The 12,872-nt window shown below is 43.0% G+C and overlaps 1 protein-coding gene across 1 annotated transcript in view; it reads left to right on the top strand.

Moving 5' to 3' along the window:
- CNTN6 (contactin 6) overlaps positions 1-12,872 on the top strand; it is a gene marked incomplete at both ends in the record, with an annotated part of 102,338 nt that overhangs the window by 31,303 nt on the left and 58,163 nt on the right. The window contains one exon of the mRNA XM_084214181.1: positions 11,716-11,811. Coding sequence (XP_084070307.1) covers positions 11,716-11,811 — 96 coding nt within the window. The remainder of the gene's footprint in view (positions 1-11,715; positions 11,812-12,872) is intronic.

Here is a 12,872-nt window from a genome sequence, read left to right on the forward strand (position 1 = left end):
ACTGAGTTTTTTGCCATCCCGAAACACAAAAATAACAGCCCATCATTAGCATTTAACCATTTCAGGGAGGAACATATTGAACCAAATCAAACCCATTTAGTGTTTGCTGGGTGGTGACAGGCTGAGCTTTAGCAGAGCCCTGTTGGAGGGGCTGGCTGGGAGATGCTCAGCCAGCCTGAAAGCCCACTTTTCATCTGATTACTTCATCGTGTTATTTACCTCTGAGTGCACACAAATTACAGAAACATCACAAAGCAATCCAGCAGCCTCAGGATGTCATAACCCTTTTCACTGGCAGTGTACGCTTTGAAACAGAAAATGGAAAAATCAATAGGCTTGGATCAGATAGGCTGAATTTGCAAAGTCTGGACATGCATGAATTTAAGGCTAAATGGCACCTACACTTCTGGCTGGGTTGTGTTGTGGTGCTGTGTGTGTCCAGAAATCCCTCTGTAACAATTGTATTTGATTAAAAGGTGTGCTAGCTGTTGTAACTACCACCTGGAGTAAAGCTCTCTGGGTCTTTAAGCTGATTGTTAATTCATCACAGCACACGAGCGCTGGAATACTGATCAGGCTCCCTGGCAGATGATTGCAGGAATGAACTCTGGCAGTGCCTTTCTTTCTCAAAAGGAGGCATAAACTGCTCAGTTCAGCACTCAACAGGCACTCAGGGATGGCCAGCTGATAACTGAGGAGCAGGAAGCAGGAAGAGCTCAGCTTGCCAGTGCCAGGAAAAGTTCATCATCAAAAATACATCCCCAAAAGTTTGACTTGGCGTTCTAAATTCCCTTTTCCCCTTCAGGGACAGGTAGGTAAAGCCATAGACTTGTCTCTGCCTATAGAGAATCATGGAATGGCCTGGTTGGAAGGGACATTAAGGCTCATCCAGTTCCACCCTCTGCCCCTTTTCACTACCCAAGGTTGCTCCAAGCCCCGTGCAGCCTGGCCTTGGACATTTCCAGAGATGGGGCAGCCACAGCGTCTCTGGGAACCCTGTGCAAGGGCCTCAGCACCCTCACAGGGAGGAATTTCTTCCCAATATCTCACCTCACCCTGCCCTCTGTCAGTTTGGAAGCTATTCCCCCTTGTCTTGTCCTTCCAGGACCTTTCCAAAGTCTCTCTCCATCTTTCTTGTCACTCCCTTCAGGCACTGGAAGACCACCATGAGGTCACTCCACAGCTTCTCTTCTCGAGGCTGAACAACCCCAATTCTCTCAGTCTCTATCCTCATTCTAGCACCACTCCCTACTCTACACACGCTGAGTAATGCAGTGACCCCACCTGTTTTAAAAGGAGGCTTTCTGTATAATCCTAGAATGGCTTGGGAGGGACCTTAGAGTTCATCTCATTCCCACCCCACTCCCTCTGATGCAGAAACACAGCTCAACTGCAGAGATGTGGAGAATCAGCCACAAAATTCTCCTTTGCACGCTCTGCACAGCCCTCCTGGTGATCCTGGTAACACCTCCCAGTCTTCCCTTCAGCTGGGGAGGAGCAAATGCAACCTGCAGTGGGAACATTTGCTGTGGATTGATCCTGTGTGGAGGATGGAAGTGCTGCTGTCATCTCTTCATATGTCACTAAACAGGCTCACAGCTCAAAATTGCCTTTTGGACTTTTAAGCACAGGTAGAATCCAAAAACCCTGCAGCAGCAGCAGTCACCCTCCCTGGTGTGGGGAGCTGAGGGCCAGGTTCTGAGCAGAACGAGTTACAGAAAATAAACCCTGTATTTTGTCAAAATTCTGCTTGGAGTGGAACCAAAGAGAACTTTCATTCATCACTTCTGATTGTTATGGACACTCTGTGCCAATGCTCCAGCTCTCTCTGCAGCAGCTCCCGTGGCAGGAGACCACACCAAGGTCTTTGCTTAATGGATGCTCTCCATGGAGCAGACCCAGCAGCCTCAGGCATGTTTTCTTTTTTTTTGCCCCTTTATTTCACAGAGTTTCTTCAGAAAATCAGGAAAAACCTGGTGAGAACCACTTTTGTAAGGAATATGACATTTCCAGGAGTAACAGCCCCAAGTCTTCACAGGAGAAGTGCTCCAGCCCTCTGATCAACTTGGTGGCCTCCTCTGGGCTGGTTCCAACAGGGAGGGCTCTCTAAGGGGTCACTGCCCCCAGTTTGTCCCCACCCAGACTGGGGCACTGGGCATCCTTCAAGGCCACTTTGAGCAGAACACATGCAGAGAGCCCTCTGCAATTTAATCACTCCAAGACCAAAACCACTGCCAGAGCTCACCACGCTCAGCTCGTCTCCCCGCTGAGCTTCCCAGTGTTTATTTCTTGGCAGGATTCTGTGCACACACCCTGTCACAGGCTCCAGGAAAAGCAGGAGCCACCACTCAGCAGTGATGAAGCAGGAAGCCTGGAAGGGTTTCACCTGCCTGCTGACAGGACAAGGCAGGGTGATAATAGAACTTCTATTTTAAAACTCTGGTATCACAAGAATGGGATTATGCAAATCTCCTGACATTCCCTGACACAGAGAACAGCCTGGAATCTCAAACCCAGAAGATATCTCCATAAGGAAGGGGGTGTGCTTTCTCCAGCATTCCCTCTTTTAGTCTCCTCTGCATTCTCAGAGCCCACACGATGTCCATTGACACCAAGTGTCCTGTTTATTTTAAATTGTAACAGGACCAGGCACATCAGAATTCCACTTTTTTTTCCCCCTCCAATGGTTTAAACATCTCTCTAAGAGTATTTAATCACTGTGTTCAAGGCTCTGCTCTATCAGCACTTGGTTAAAGCTGCTTTATTCCAGGTTAGTTCCTTAGACTTTTATTATAAAAGGAGGTTTTTTTAATCTGTCAAACAGAGATCTACATTGCAGAGAGGTTGTAAGGAGCATTACAAGCAGCAAACCAGGCAGATAAAGTAGCAATAGGGAACATAGAAGTATTTGAAGATTATCTTTTAGTTCTATATTACTTACTCTTCTTTAGGTCCTTTAAAAGTGTTTATCCTAAATCAACCCATTGCCAGCTGTATTGGAAAAGCAATATATGTGATTGAGATATGGTGGGGAACAAAGCATCCACAGGTCCTGGAGCTGATAGATTCTGATTGATAAAATTTAATACTGGGGAAGGATAAAACCTGTCTATGTTTGCAGTCTAGATCTGCTATTTTATCTGTTCTCCTTTCATTACAGACAAGATGATGTAGATTCCAATACATTATTGAGTGAAATATCCACGATGGTCACATCAGATTGTTCATGTTTTGGCGTGACAAAAAAAGTTACAGCGGATGTTTGCAAGGGAAAAAAATTACTAAATTATTTTGAATAAATGATTGGCTTTTTTTTTCTAATAAAAATAATGAAATTAATGGATCAGTTATTTTTGCAGTGAAGGTTGGTCCTGTGTAATGTTTTAAGGCAGCAGATAAAATTCTGCAGCTGATACTGGAGAAGGAGGAACAGTGTGTAACATTTGGACTTTTCATGGAGTGAAGGAATGAGGTCACAGGTGTTGCTTTTCTCAACAGCAAAACCACATCTGGCACAGAGAATGCACCGAGCTGTAAATATCCATTTCTAAATGCTACAGCAAGAACAAACAATGTAACCTACAGCTGAAATCCCACTGACAGGATTCACATCCAAAAATCCCCTCCATCGATCGCTCGGGTAAATCTGGAAATTCCCATTGCAAGGAATTCTTTGGGGGCTTTGCAGCTGGAATGAGGGAGGTAAAGAAGGGGCTGGGGGTAACTCAGGATAGTCCTACAAGAAGTAATTCTGTGCTGGATCAAGATCTCCAAAGGGCTGGGCAGGAATTTGGGAAGGGCTGAAACATCCACGGTGTAAGTTCTCTCTCTTCCTTGCCATTTTTTATTGAATGTATTTTGAGAGCCTTGATTATTATTTTGCTGGTAGAAGCATTATAGGATGGATTATTTGCCTGAAGTGGGACTGTACCCACCAGAACCCAGGGCAGGGATGCCAGAGGTGCTTCCTGCAGGACCAGGGTACAGCCACGTGTCCCCAACAACAAGGTCAAGGTCTGAGGGAAGGGAGAAGTTCCTGAACCATCTCCTCCTAGTTAAGAACAGGTTGCTATGGGAGCAGTGGGAAATATGAGGGAGAGAAGGTTTGGATAAGAATTAACCCCCTGCCAAAAGGACATTTGCCACAGCAGCCAGGGCCTTCTGCCCTGGAAGTCAGGAGAATTGTGGCAGGGAGAAATCCAACCCTTGAGGTTCAGCCCAGGGAGAGAAATCTGTCTTTAAGAGCTCTCCAATCTGGAGAAAACTCCTGCAGACGGCGAAGTGACTCTGGTGATGACAGGTGACAAATGAACTGCGCCGTGACAAGTGAGAAAACTGTTCAGGAATATGAAATATTTAACAAATATTCCCTCTGTGCCCCTCCCTGGGAGAGGGGCAGCTCCTCAGCTGTGCCTCTGGCCTGCAGATGGGCTTTGGAGCAGGAGCCCTAAGGCTGTGTCAACACTTACTGCTCAGAGCAAGTCCTGTGCTCAGCTCAGAAGAGAAATTTAATATTTTATGCTGCTAACTCTGTAAAAGCAGGGGAAAAAAAAATAACAAAGGCCAGATGTAGACCAGCTCTACAGCTTCCCAGCATATGTTTCTGTGCTCTGGGTTTGTTGGTGCATGAACAAAAATCAAGCCAGCTCAGGGTTTTTCCCCCCTCTCACCTCACCCTCCCTGTTTAATTTAATTGTGACCTTCCACTTTTTTCCTCTAGAGAAGCTTGATATTACTTTGTAAAGGGCATTTTCGCTCTTTAATTGAATAAGACAATCAGACTGCGGCAGAAATTATTGTTCCCCACCTTGAAAATGAGTGCCTGGATTGGCCATTCAGATCATTTCAGCTGAATTGAGGACCCAGGGCCTGTGTTCATCCTGAAGTGTAAATTACAGGTCCTTGCCCTTGGAAGATCCAAAGTAATTTAACTAAATAAGGAAGCAGCAGTGAAGGTCTTTGGATGATTACACAGCTAAGGACAGGAGCAGTGATTGTGGTTTTCCCTCTCTTTTTGACAAGCAGCTCCATCAGGGAGTTTTGGGGGACAGGGCAGCTTTCCCTTTGCCCACTCTGGGATGCAGTGCTCCCCTAAGGGGGAAACGAGAACAAAAGTGGGAATTGCAGTGGATTTTTAAGCTGTCCTGGTGAAAGGAGACGCTCAGGCATTGCCCAGGCTGCTCCTGGCTGACTCAGCTCCAAATCTCCCAGACCTGAGGTGCTAAAGGCTCACGAGTGCTTCAGATGGAGCAGGGGAACTCAGCAGGTGTTGAGGAGAAAATCCAAGTATTTAAAAGGCAGGAAATGGGAAATAGTAAGCGGCTTTCAGACACCTTAATTAGAGATAACACCACTCTTAATCTCAGAATTGAATTCATAGAAAATCAATTAGAACATTTAAAAAATTGAGATTAGATGCTAACGGGGAAAGATTAATGTATTGACAGTATTATCAAGACAAAGGAACTGTCAGAGGGTTTGTTCAGCAAGTTTAGTGCAGTTTGGAAAGCTGAAAAAGAGAGTTTACTTTGCAGTGGAAGTTGGAGGGAGGGAGATTAGCCATTCCTTTGGGAGATATTTGGAGAAAGAAGGATATTTCCAGAACACACCCTGTAGTATCCAGGCTGCAAGAGATTGGTGCTCATCTCTTTCAAGGCAATTCAGTGCAAAAATACTCAGGAGAAGCAAAGAACAGGGACTGATGTCCAGGAGGGGTCTGGGGTGGGCTGGATAGGCACAGATGTAGCTAAAAGGGCTTGAACCTCAAATTTTTCGGGATTTCCTGTATGTGAGAGAAGAAATAGCAAACCCAAATCTGGAAGCATGGGGCCTTCCAGAACTTGAGATAATTTTAAGGATTCATTTTTATTATCTGTAGTTATAACAGAGCTAAATTCTTTGATTCAGGCACCAAATTCAGCCCCTAATTTATTACAGCCAGAGCAAAGGAAGGTAACTTTGTCAGCTGATAACCCAGGTGGTGGAAAGACTCCCAGAAAATCCTAACCAGGAGCTTCCTTGGAAAACTGCTGAGCTCTGTACCCCATTGCCCCGTGAGGAAACTCCTGTTGTGCTGCACCACTGCAGGAACACCTCTCCTATTGCAATATATCACAGGCTAGAGGAGACACAGAAGGAAAAAAAAGGGGAACAGAAGTGATCTATCACAATTTGACACAGGCACGTGGAAATGTGAGGAATTGCATTGATTTGTCCTCAGGAGCGTGGCTAATTTGTAAGGAGCTCTTTCTCCTCATGCTTTAACATTCATTGCACATTTCAATACCAAGTAATTGCAACCATTATATTTGGGATTATGTAATGACAAAACATTTATGAGGGGGAAAAAAAATATCAAAAGTTCAAGAAAGCATGAAATCACATTAATTCAGATGAACTGTGGTAATTATGCAAGGTGATAAATTGGAGTTTCTCTAATTGTCTGAAACAATTTCATATATTAAAACACCCAAGTTTCCTTGGTTTCCTTGGAGAAGTTGTGTGCTCCTTCTTAGGATGGACTGGTTTGGAATGGGTGAATTTGGGAGGACTGTCCCTGAGCAGCTTCAGGAATTTCAAACACAGTTGGGAGGTTGAAATGAATGAGTTGCTGCTTGTCATTTGGTTTTTGTTTCTATTCAACATATTTAAGAAGCAGTTCCCTAATCCCAGGAAAACTGACCTTTCACTCTTGTGTAGTTAAATTTGCTACTCCAACACCTGTAAGGCAGTTTTAAATTTAAATAAACCAAAAAAAAACTCAGATGTGTTGGTAATAGCGGGGAAATTAGAATAAATATATTAATGAGCAGTCAGCAACTGGATGTTTCTTGGAGCAACCTGGTCTAGTGGAAGGGGGTGGAACAGGATGGGCTTTAAAGCCCCTCCCAAACCAAAGCCCTCTGGAATTTATGATTATCTCTGTTATTACGAGCTTTAAAACATTAAGGAATAATAGCTGAACCTATTAATTAACCTATTAATTAATGGAATTGCTTCACCAGGAAAGTTTTCTGTGCACCACTTCCATTTTGTTGCTGTCTCCAGAGACCGTGTTTTCAGGCAAACACCTCCCCCAGCCTGGGTTTGCTTCTCTCACTGGCAGGTTTGTGCTCAGCAAAGTGACACCCACGGTCACCTTCATCCAACACTGATATTCTTCTCAGCCTCTGGTTTTATTCTGTTTAAAATCTACCTGGAAGACTTTCAGGCCATAAATCAGGATAAAGGCAGGTTGGAGCACCCTGGGACAGTGGAAGGTGTCCCTGCCCGTGGCAGGAGTGAAACGGGATGGGCTTTAAGGTCCTTCCAACCCAATCCTTCTGTAATTCCATGATGACATCCTTGAGCCCAGAGGGTAAAGCTGGGTTACACCAGGGGAAAAATGCTCTGACCCATTTCTTCTCCCCACTCCCCCCTTCATTCCCAGCGAGGAGCTGACAGCCTCCTCCACCTCAGGAGCTCCTGTTCCCATCAGAGAAAGCCATTCCCTGACTCCACCCCACAAAATGCCATATGTTTGGGGTGCTGTGAGCACAGCCCCTCCTCGCCCAGCCCTGCCACACGCAGCTGAGTCCTTCCATTCCCACTCTTCCCTGGAAGGATCACTTGTGCATCTGAGAGTTTTGCTTGGCCCCCACGACCTCATTATCGCATCCAACTGATTAATCCTGCTCTACCAAGAGCGGTCTGCCAACACGCACAGATCCAGGGAGAAAAAAAAAAGTGTTTTTTTTGTTAAAACTCGCAGCTGAGAGAGCAATGGAGTGTGAGGGAACTCGTTGTTCTTCAAGTGAGATAAATACAGACAAAGAATGAAAGGAATTATGTAGGAACTAGGTGATAATTTATTTATAGATCTCTGCAGAAACACTGAAGTTAGCAAATATACCATCTGTTAAATAGTCATCTTATTCCTAAGTGCATATTAGCAATCTAAATGTGTGCCAAACACCTGATCTTAGCCTTCTTAGTTGATACTCTTTTTGACAAGCAACATTCTGCTTTATTAGGTTATGTCATGTTACGTTATAGAGCTGTGCTAGGGAACAGGAGCTGGAAGAACACAGTGCTCGTGCTCTCCCGGTGTAAATGAACACCCAGGGCAAGGAGAAGGGGCTTTGACAGCAGCCAGAATTTCAGAATAACAAGAACAAAGTAGAATATCTGTATTTGTCAGGTAATTTTTTTTTTTTTTTTTTTTGCTATATATATACACACTTAACACACTGCATTTTAACATTACTGCATTTTAATATTTCCTACATTTATTGCATTTCAAATTGCAAGAAATCATTGAAAACGCAACCCCATAGGTTGGGAAATAGATGGAGAAATCTTTGTGGCAAAGACAAACATTATTTCTGAGGGTCCACCTCTTCCCTCTCTCATCCACCTGGACAGCAAAGCAAAAGTAGATTTTTAAAGCTTTACTTACCCATTTGAATGAGGTGTCACAATATTCCATGGGAGATGCTGCCTGCCTGCAGGAAGAGTCCAATAAAGATGAAAACAGAAGCAACACTGACTCTACTAATGAATTCTCTTCATCTATTTTGCCTTGGTTTGCTCTTTCAGAGGTTTGGGGTTCTTTTGTTCTTCAATGATTCTTTATTACAGAAAGAGGCACTGAATAAATTCACTTTGTACAATTATCTATCAAAATCAATCAAAGCAAGAGATCATTTCTGGTTTGGCCTGTGAAATTTTGGGGAGGTGAGGGCTTCTAAAGGAGGCAGAGTGATGAAGATCTCGGAGTTAAGCAGTGCAATGAATTTTTTAAAGAAAATGTCTTTTCCTAAAGGCCTTTAAAAATTGGGTTAAATAAGGACATTGCATATTTGTCCCTGTCATGGGTGAGATGAAGAGATTAAATGATGATTTATGTGCCTCCACAGCTGCTTTTTTATACCTATGATTAATAAGCATAAAGGGATGGAAATCTCTCCCTCACTGGAAAATCCGAGTTGCTTTATATATCAAAACCACAAACAGCCCATGAAAGAGCCCAAACTCCTGCCCACGGATTTTGATCCTCAAGGTTGAAAAGTGGAGATTGAAAAGGCACAGCCAACTTCCCCACATGGATTCACCTGAAAGGGAGTGGGTTTAGGTGGGATATTGGGAAAAAATTGTTCCCTGGGAGGGTGGGCAGCCCTGGCACAGGGTGTCCAGAGAAATTGTGGCTGCCCCTGGATCCCTGGCAGTGCCCAAGGCCAGGTTGGAAGGGCTTGGAGCAGCCTGGGACGGTGGAAGGTGTCTCAGGGGTTGGGCAGGATGAGCTTCAAGGTCCCTCCCAAGCCAAAGCATTCCATGATTCCATTACACAATCAAAACTGGTCCTGCTCCCTGCAAAACAGTGCATCCCTGAGAGATCTCATCCTCCTGCTTTTAATTATTCCAGTCAGGGACACTCGTCACGCTTTTAATGGAGAGACACGGACAGGTGACACAGCACCTAAAATGAGAGTAAAACTGATAACATGACATATTGTGTCATTAAACTAAAAATTGCTACTAGCAGCTCATTACTTTCCAAAATCTATTCCCATTCCAGAGCGAGGTATTACACAGTTAATTCTCAATTGTCAGGAAAACCTTGTCCTCCTGCTGCACTGCGCTTCCTTGATTTTTTTTCTCCCTCCTTTCTCGGATGTCTCATAACAACCGAAATTTTGTTCTCAGCAAAAAGGAAAAAAAAAATAGGGCTGATTTCCCACAGTGAAAATATTGGGAAGAATTACTTAGAGGGCACAGATTTTCCATATTGCCCCAGAGTTTTTTTGGGGGTGTTAACTCTATTTTTAAGTAGAAATTGCAATTTGTTTTGTATTAGCAGCTGAATAAAAGAGATAGGAAAGGGAACTGTGACCATTTTTGCTGTCAGTGCCTGAATCCTAAAAAAATCTGAATTTTTGAACCTTTCTAATATTTTTTAAAAAAAATTAATATAATAAATATGGGAATTTGAGGATCTTTTCCCCCCTTGTCCCAGGGCACAGAGCCTCAGACCAGGCACCCCAACTAAATCTTCACAGGAATTTCAGAGTCCACTTTTCCACACAAATATTTGGTGCTGGCCTTTTTCTTCTCAGAAAACAATTGCCAGGAAAAAAAGAAAATGTGGTAAAATTTCTCAGATGGAATTTTCAAAATGAGTAAATAAATCCACAAATTCAGAGACTAGACTCTAATGAAGCCAAACTTTAATTAATCATATTACGCCCATCTACTATTTTATCTTTTATTTAGAATTACAGGATGGAACACAACGAAATAAATGAATTTTTTTTTCTATTTTTCTTGGCCTTTTTTGTGGTTTTTTTTTCCCCTTGGACTACCCATAATCCAAGGCAGAGCTGTAGCCAGCAGGCAATTAAAAGAACATCAGAGTTTAAAACCCTTTCCCCGTGTATTGACAGCCCCCATCTATTGTGCTATGACAGCACGAGGAGGTGCTACAGGTGCTTAATTCAATTCAGCCCCCTCTGAGCAGACAATGTCTTCATAGGAGACCAATATCCAGGAGATGAAGAGGAGGAAAAGAAAAATTAACTGTGTAAAGTTCAGCTAAGGGGGAGAAAATTGATATATTGACATAAATAGCTGAGGCTGTACAGGTAGTAATCGTTATTGCTCTGACCAACGAGGGCTGTTTCTCTCTATTGAACTCTGGCTCAGGTTGGTGTTCAGCTGATGAAAAATGGAACAATTGTTTGAAACAAGAATCTGCAGCAAGGTAAATAAAATGAGCTTAGGGCAGGCAGTTTACAGCTCTGTGGTATAAAGAGGTTTAAGGGGAAGCTGATATTTATTGTATTAAAGCATATTTTGAATGAGTTTTGAGCAATCATTTCCCAAATGGCTCTAAGAAAATGGGAAGGCTTCTCATTAGGATGAGAACTGGATCAAAAAATAAATAATCTTTTTTGTTTTTAAGCACGTCTATTGTGTCATGTTTTGTAATTGAATTAACAGGAATCAAGCTGATCATTCCTCAACATCTCAGTGAAACATGAGGAAGCAGCAGATGGAAAATAGACATTAAGAGCTATAAAAATCACCTGTGGGAGATGGGCATGGACAGGAGATTTCCCACTCAAAGTCCTCTCTTCCTGCCCTCTAAAACCAGTGCTAAAGCTCAAGGCAATTAAAACATATCCAAGCACTGCAGCCAGTTTGGGCCAGCCCAAAATCTTAAAGAAAACAACATATTTTTATCATCATTTAAACCTACACTCTGTGGGAGTCCTGCTGATCTTTAATTATCACTTGCATATATAGAACACAGCTGTTCTCTACTTCTATAGAAAAGGAAACACAGCAAAATCCATTTTTTTTCCAACTCATGTAGATTAAGTCTTGCAAGTTCCAAAAAAATGATGCTGGAAAAAAACAGTGGAATAATAGACTGGAGTTGCAAATAGAAATTGTAAACACAAATTCCCAAAGTTGCAGTAGAAATGCTGTAGGAATAAATATGTTGTGAATGCCAAAGGACTCAGTAAGGGTTGGACTTGGAGCTCTTTTCCAACCTTAATGATCCTGTAATTCCAGGCTGGACAAGTTATTCTTGCATACAATTTCTCAATGAAATTAAATTCTGTTGTCCAACACACGACTGGTTTTGAGTTAATAAATTGGATAAATTGGGAATAAGTTGGGAATAAATCTGATGGACAATAACCAGGCCTTGTTTTCTCCTTCTCCCTCAAGACCTGGAAAACTTTGAGACGAGACCGAGAAGCCCGGTGTCAGTGAGAGAGGGACAAGGAGTGGTCCTGCTCTGTGGAACTCCTCCCCACCATGGAGGTACGATGGGGACAGCCTGAGGAGGGGCAAATTCCCTGGGGGATCAGCACTGGAGTTTCCTTGTGCATCAGTTACTGGGGTTTACAACAAATTTGGATTTTGTTTCTTCAAAAGGCGCTAGGTACATGCGTTTTTAGGGCCCTTTAAAATGATTTTATTATTATTTTATTTATATTTATTATTTTATAATATTTTATAATATTTTATAATATTTTATTTATATTATTTTATTATTATATCAGGTAGTAGTGATGCCTTAAGGAGCTGGGACAGAGGCTAGATGGAGTTCAGAGGAATGAAGTGGATGTTTATTGAAGTGCCTTCAAATGCCACACCTTGGCAGTGCCCAAGCCACAGTCATGGCTCTGCACAAATGGCTTCAAGATGGAAGCAAAAGAGGGCTTGGTCATAAGATCTCACATTTTTAGAAGTTTTATTCCATTTGCATACAGAATTCATCTGTTCTATTAATAGCTTCAAATGATGAAGTTTCATCCTCCTTGCTTGCTTGCCCACCCTCCTCTTTTCATGTTTTTTGTGCTTTGGGCCTGAAGTTAGAAGAGATTGTCCTTGAGTCCCCAACTAGAACAGGATTGTTTTGTCTTCACCACCCTGTGGAAAGATCCCAGTAACACTTGATATAAAGCTAAAAGCTGCACACCAAAACAGAACAGAAAAACTCAAACCCCAAGGTATAAATTTAACCTGTCATTCCTTGGGGCACAGCAAGGACAGCACGAAGACTCTCTGCTGACATGCCTGGTTATGCCAGGGCCTTGGTCCTCATGGAATGGCAGAAAATCAGTCCTCAGCAATTCCTCCTACACCAAAACTACTCCAGGTCTGCATGGAAAGGCTCCTTTCCCCTTTAGGGCTTGCTGCTGCAGTGCCCTCATTTGAATCCTGCATCAGACACATTGGATTTGTCTTGGTGGTTTGAGTTCTGCTCTTGAATCCCTGATTTTATCCCTTCCTGAAAATCAGAGAATAATTTAGATTGGAAGGGGCTTCTGGAGGGGTGAGCTGCCTGTTTAAAGGAGGGCCTAGATCAGGTTTCATAG

This window comes from Fringilla coelebs (genome assembly GCF_963513975.1).
Source record: "Fringilla coelebs genome assembly, chromosome: 13".
NCBI classification, from domain to species: Eukaryota; Metazoa; Chordata; class Aves; order Passeriformes; family Fringillidae; genus Fringilla; species Fringilla coelebs.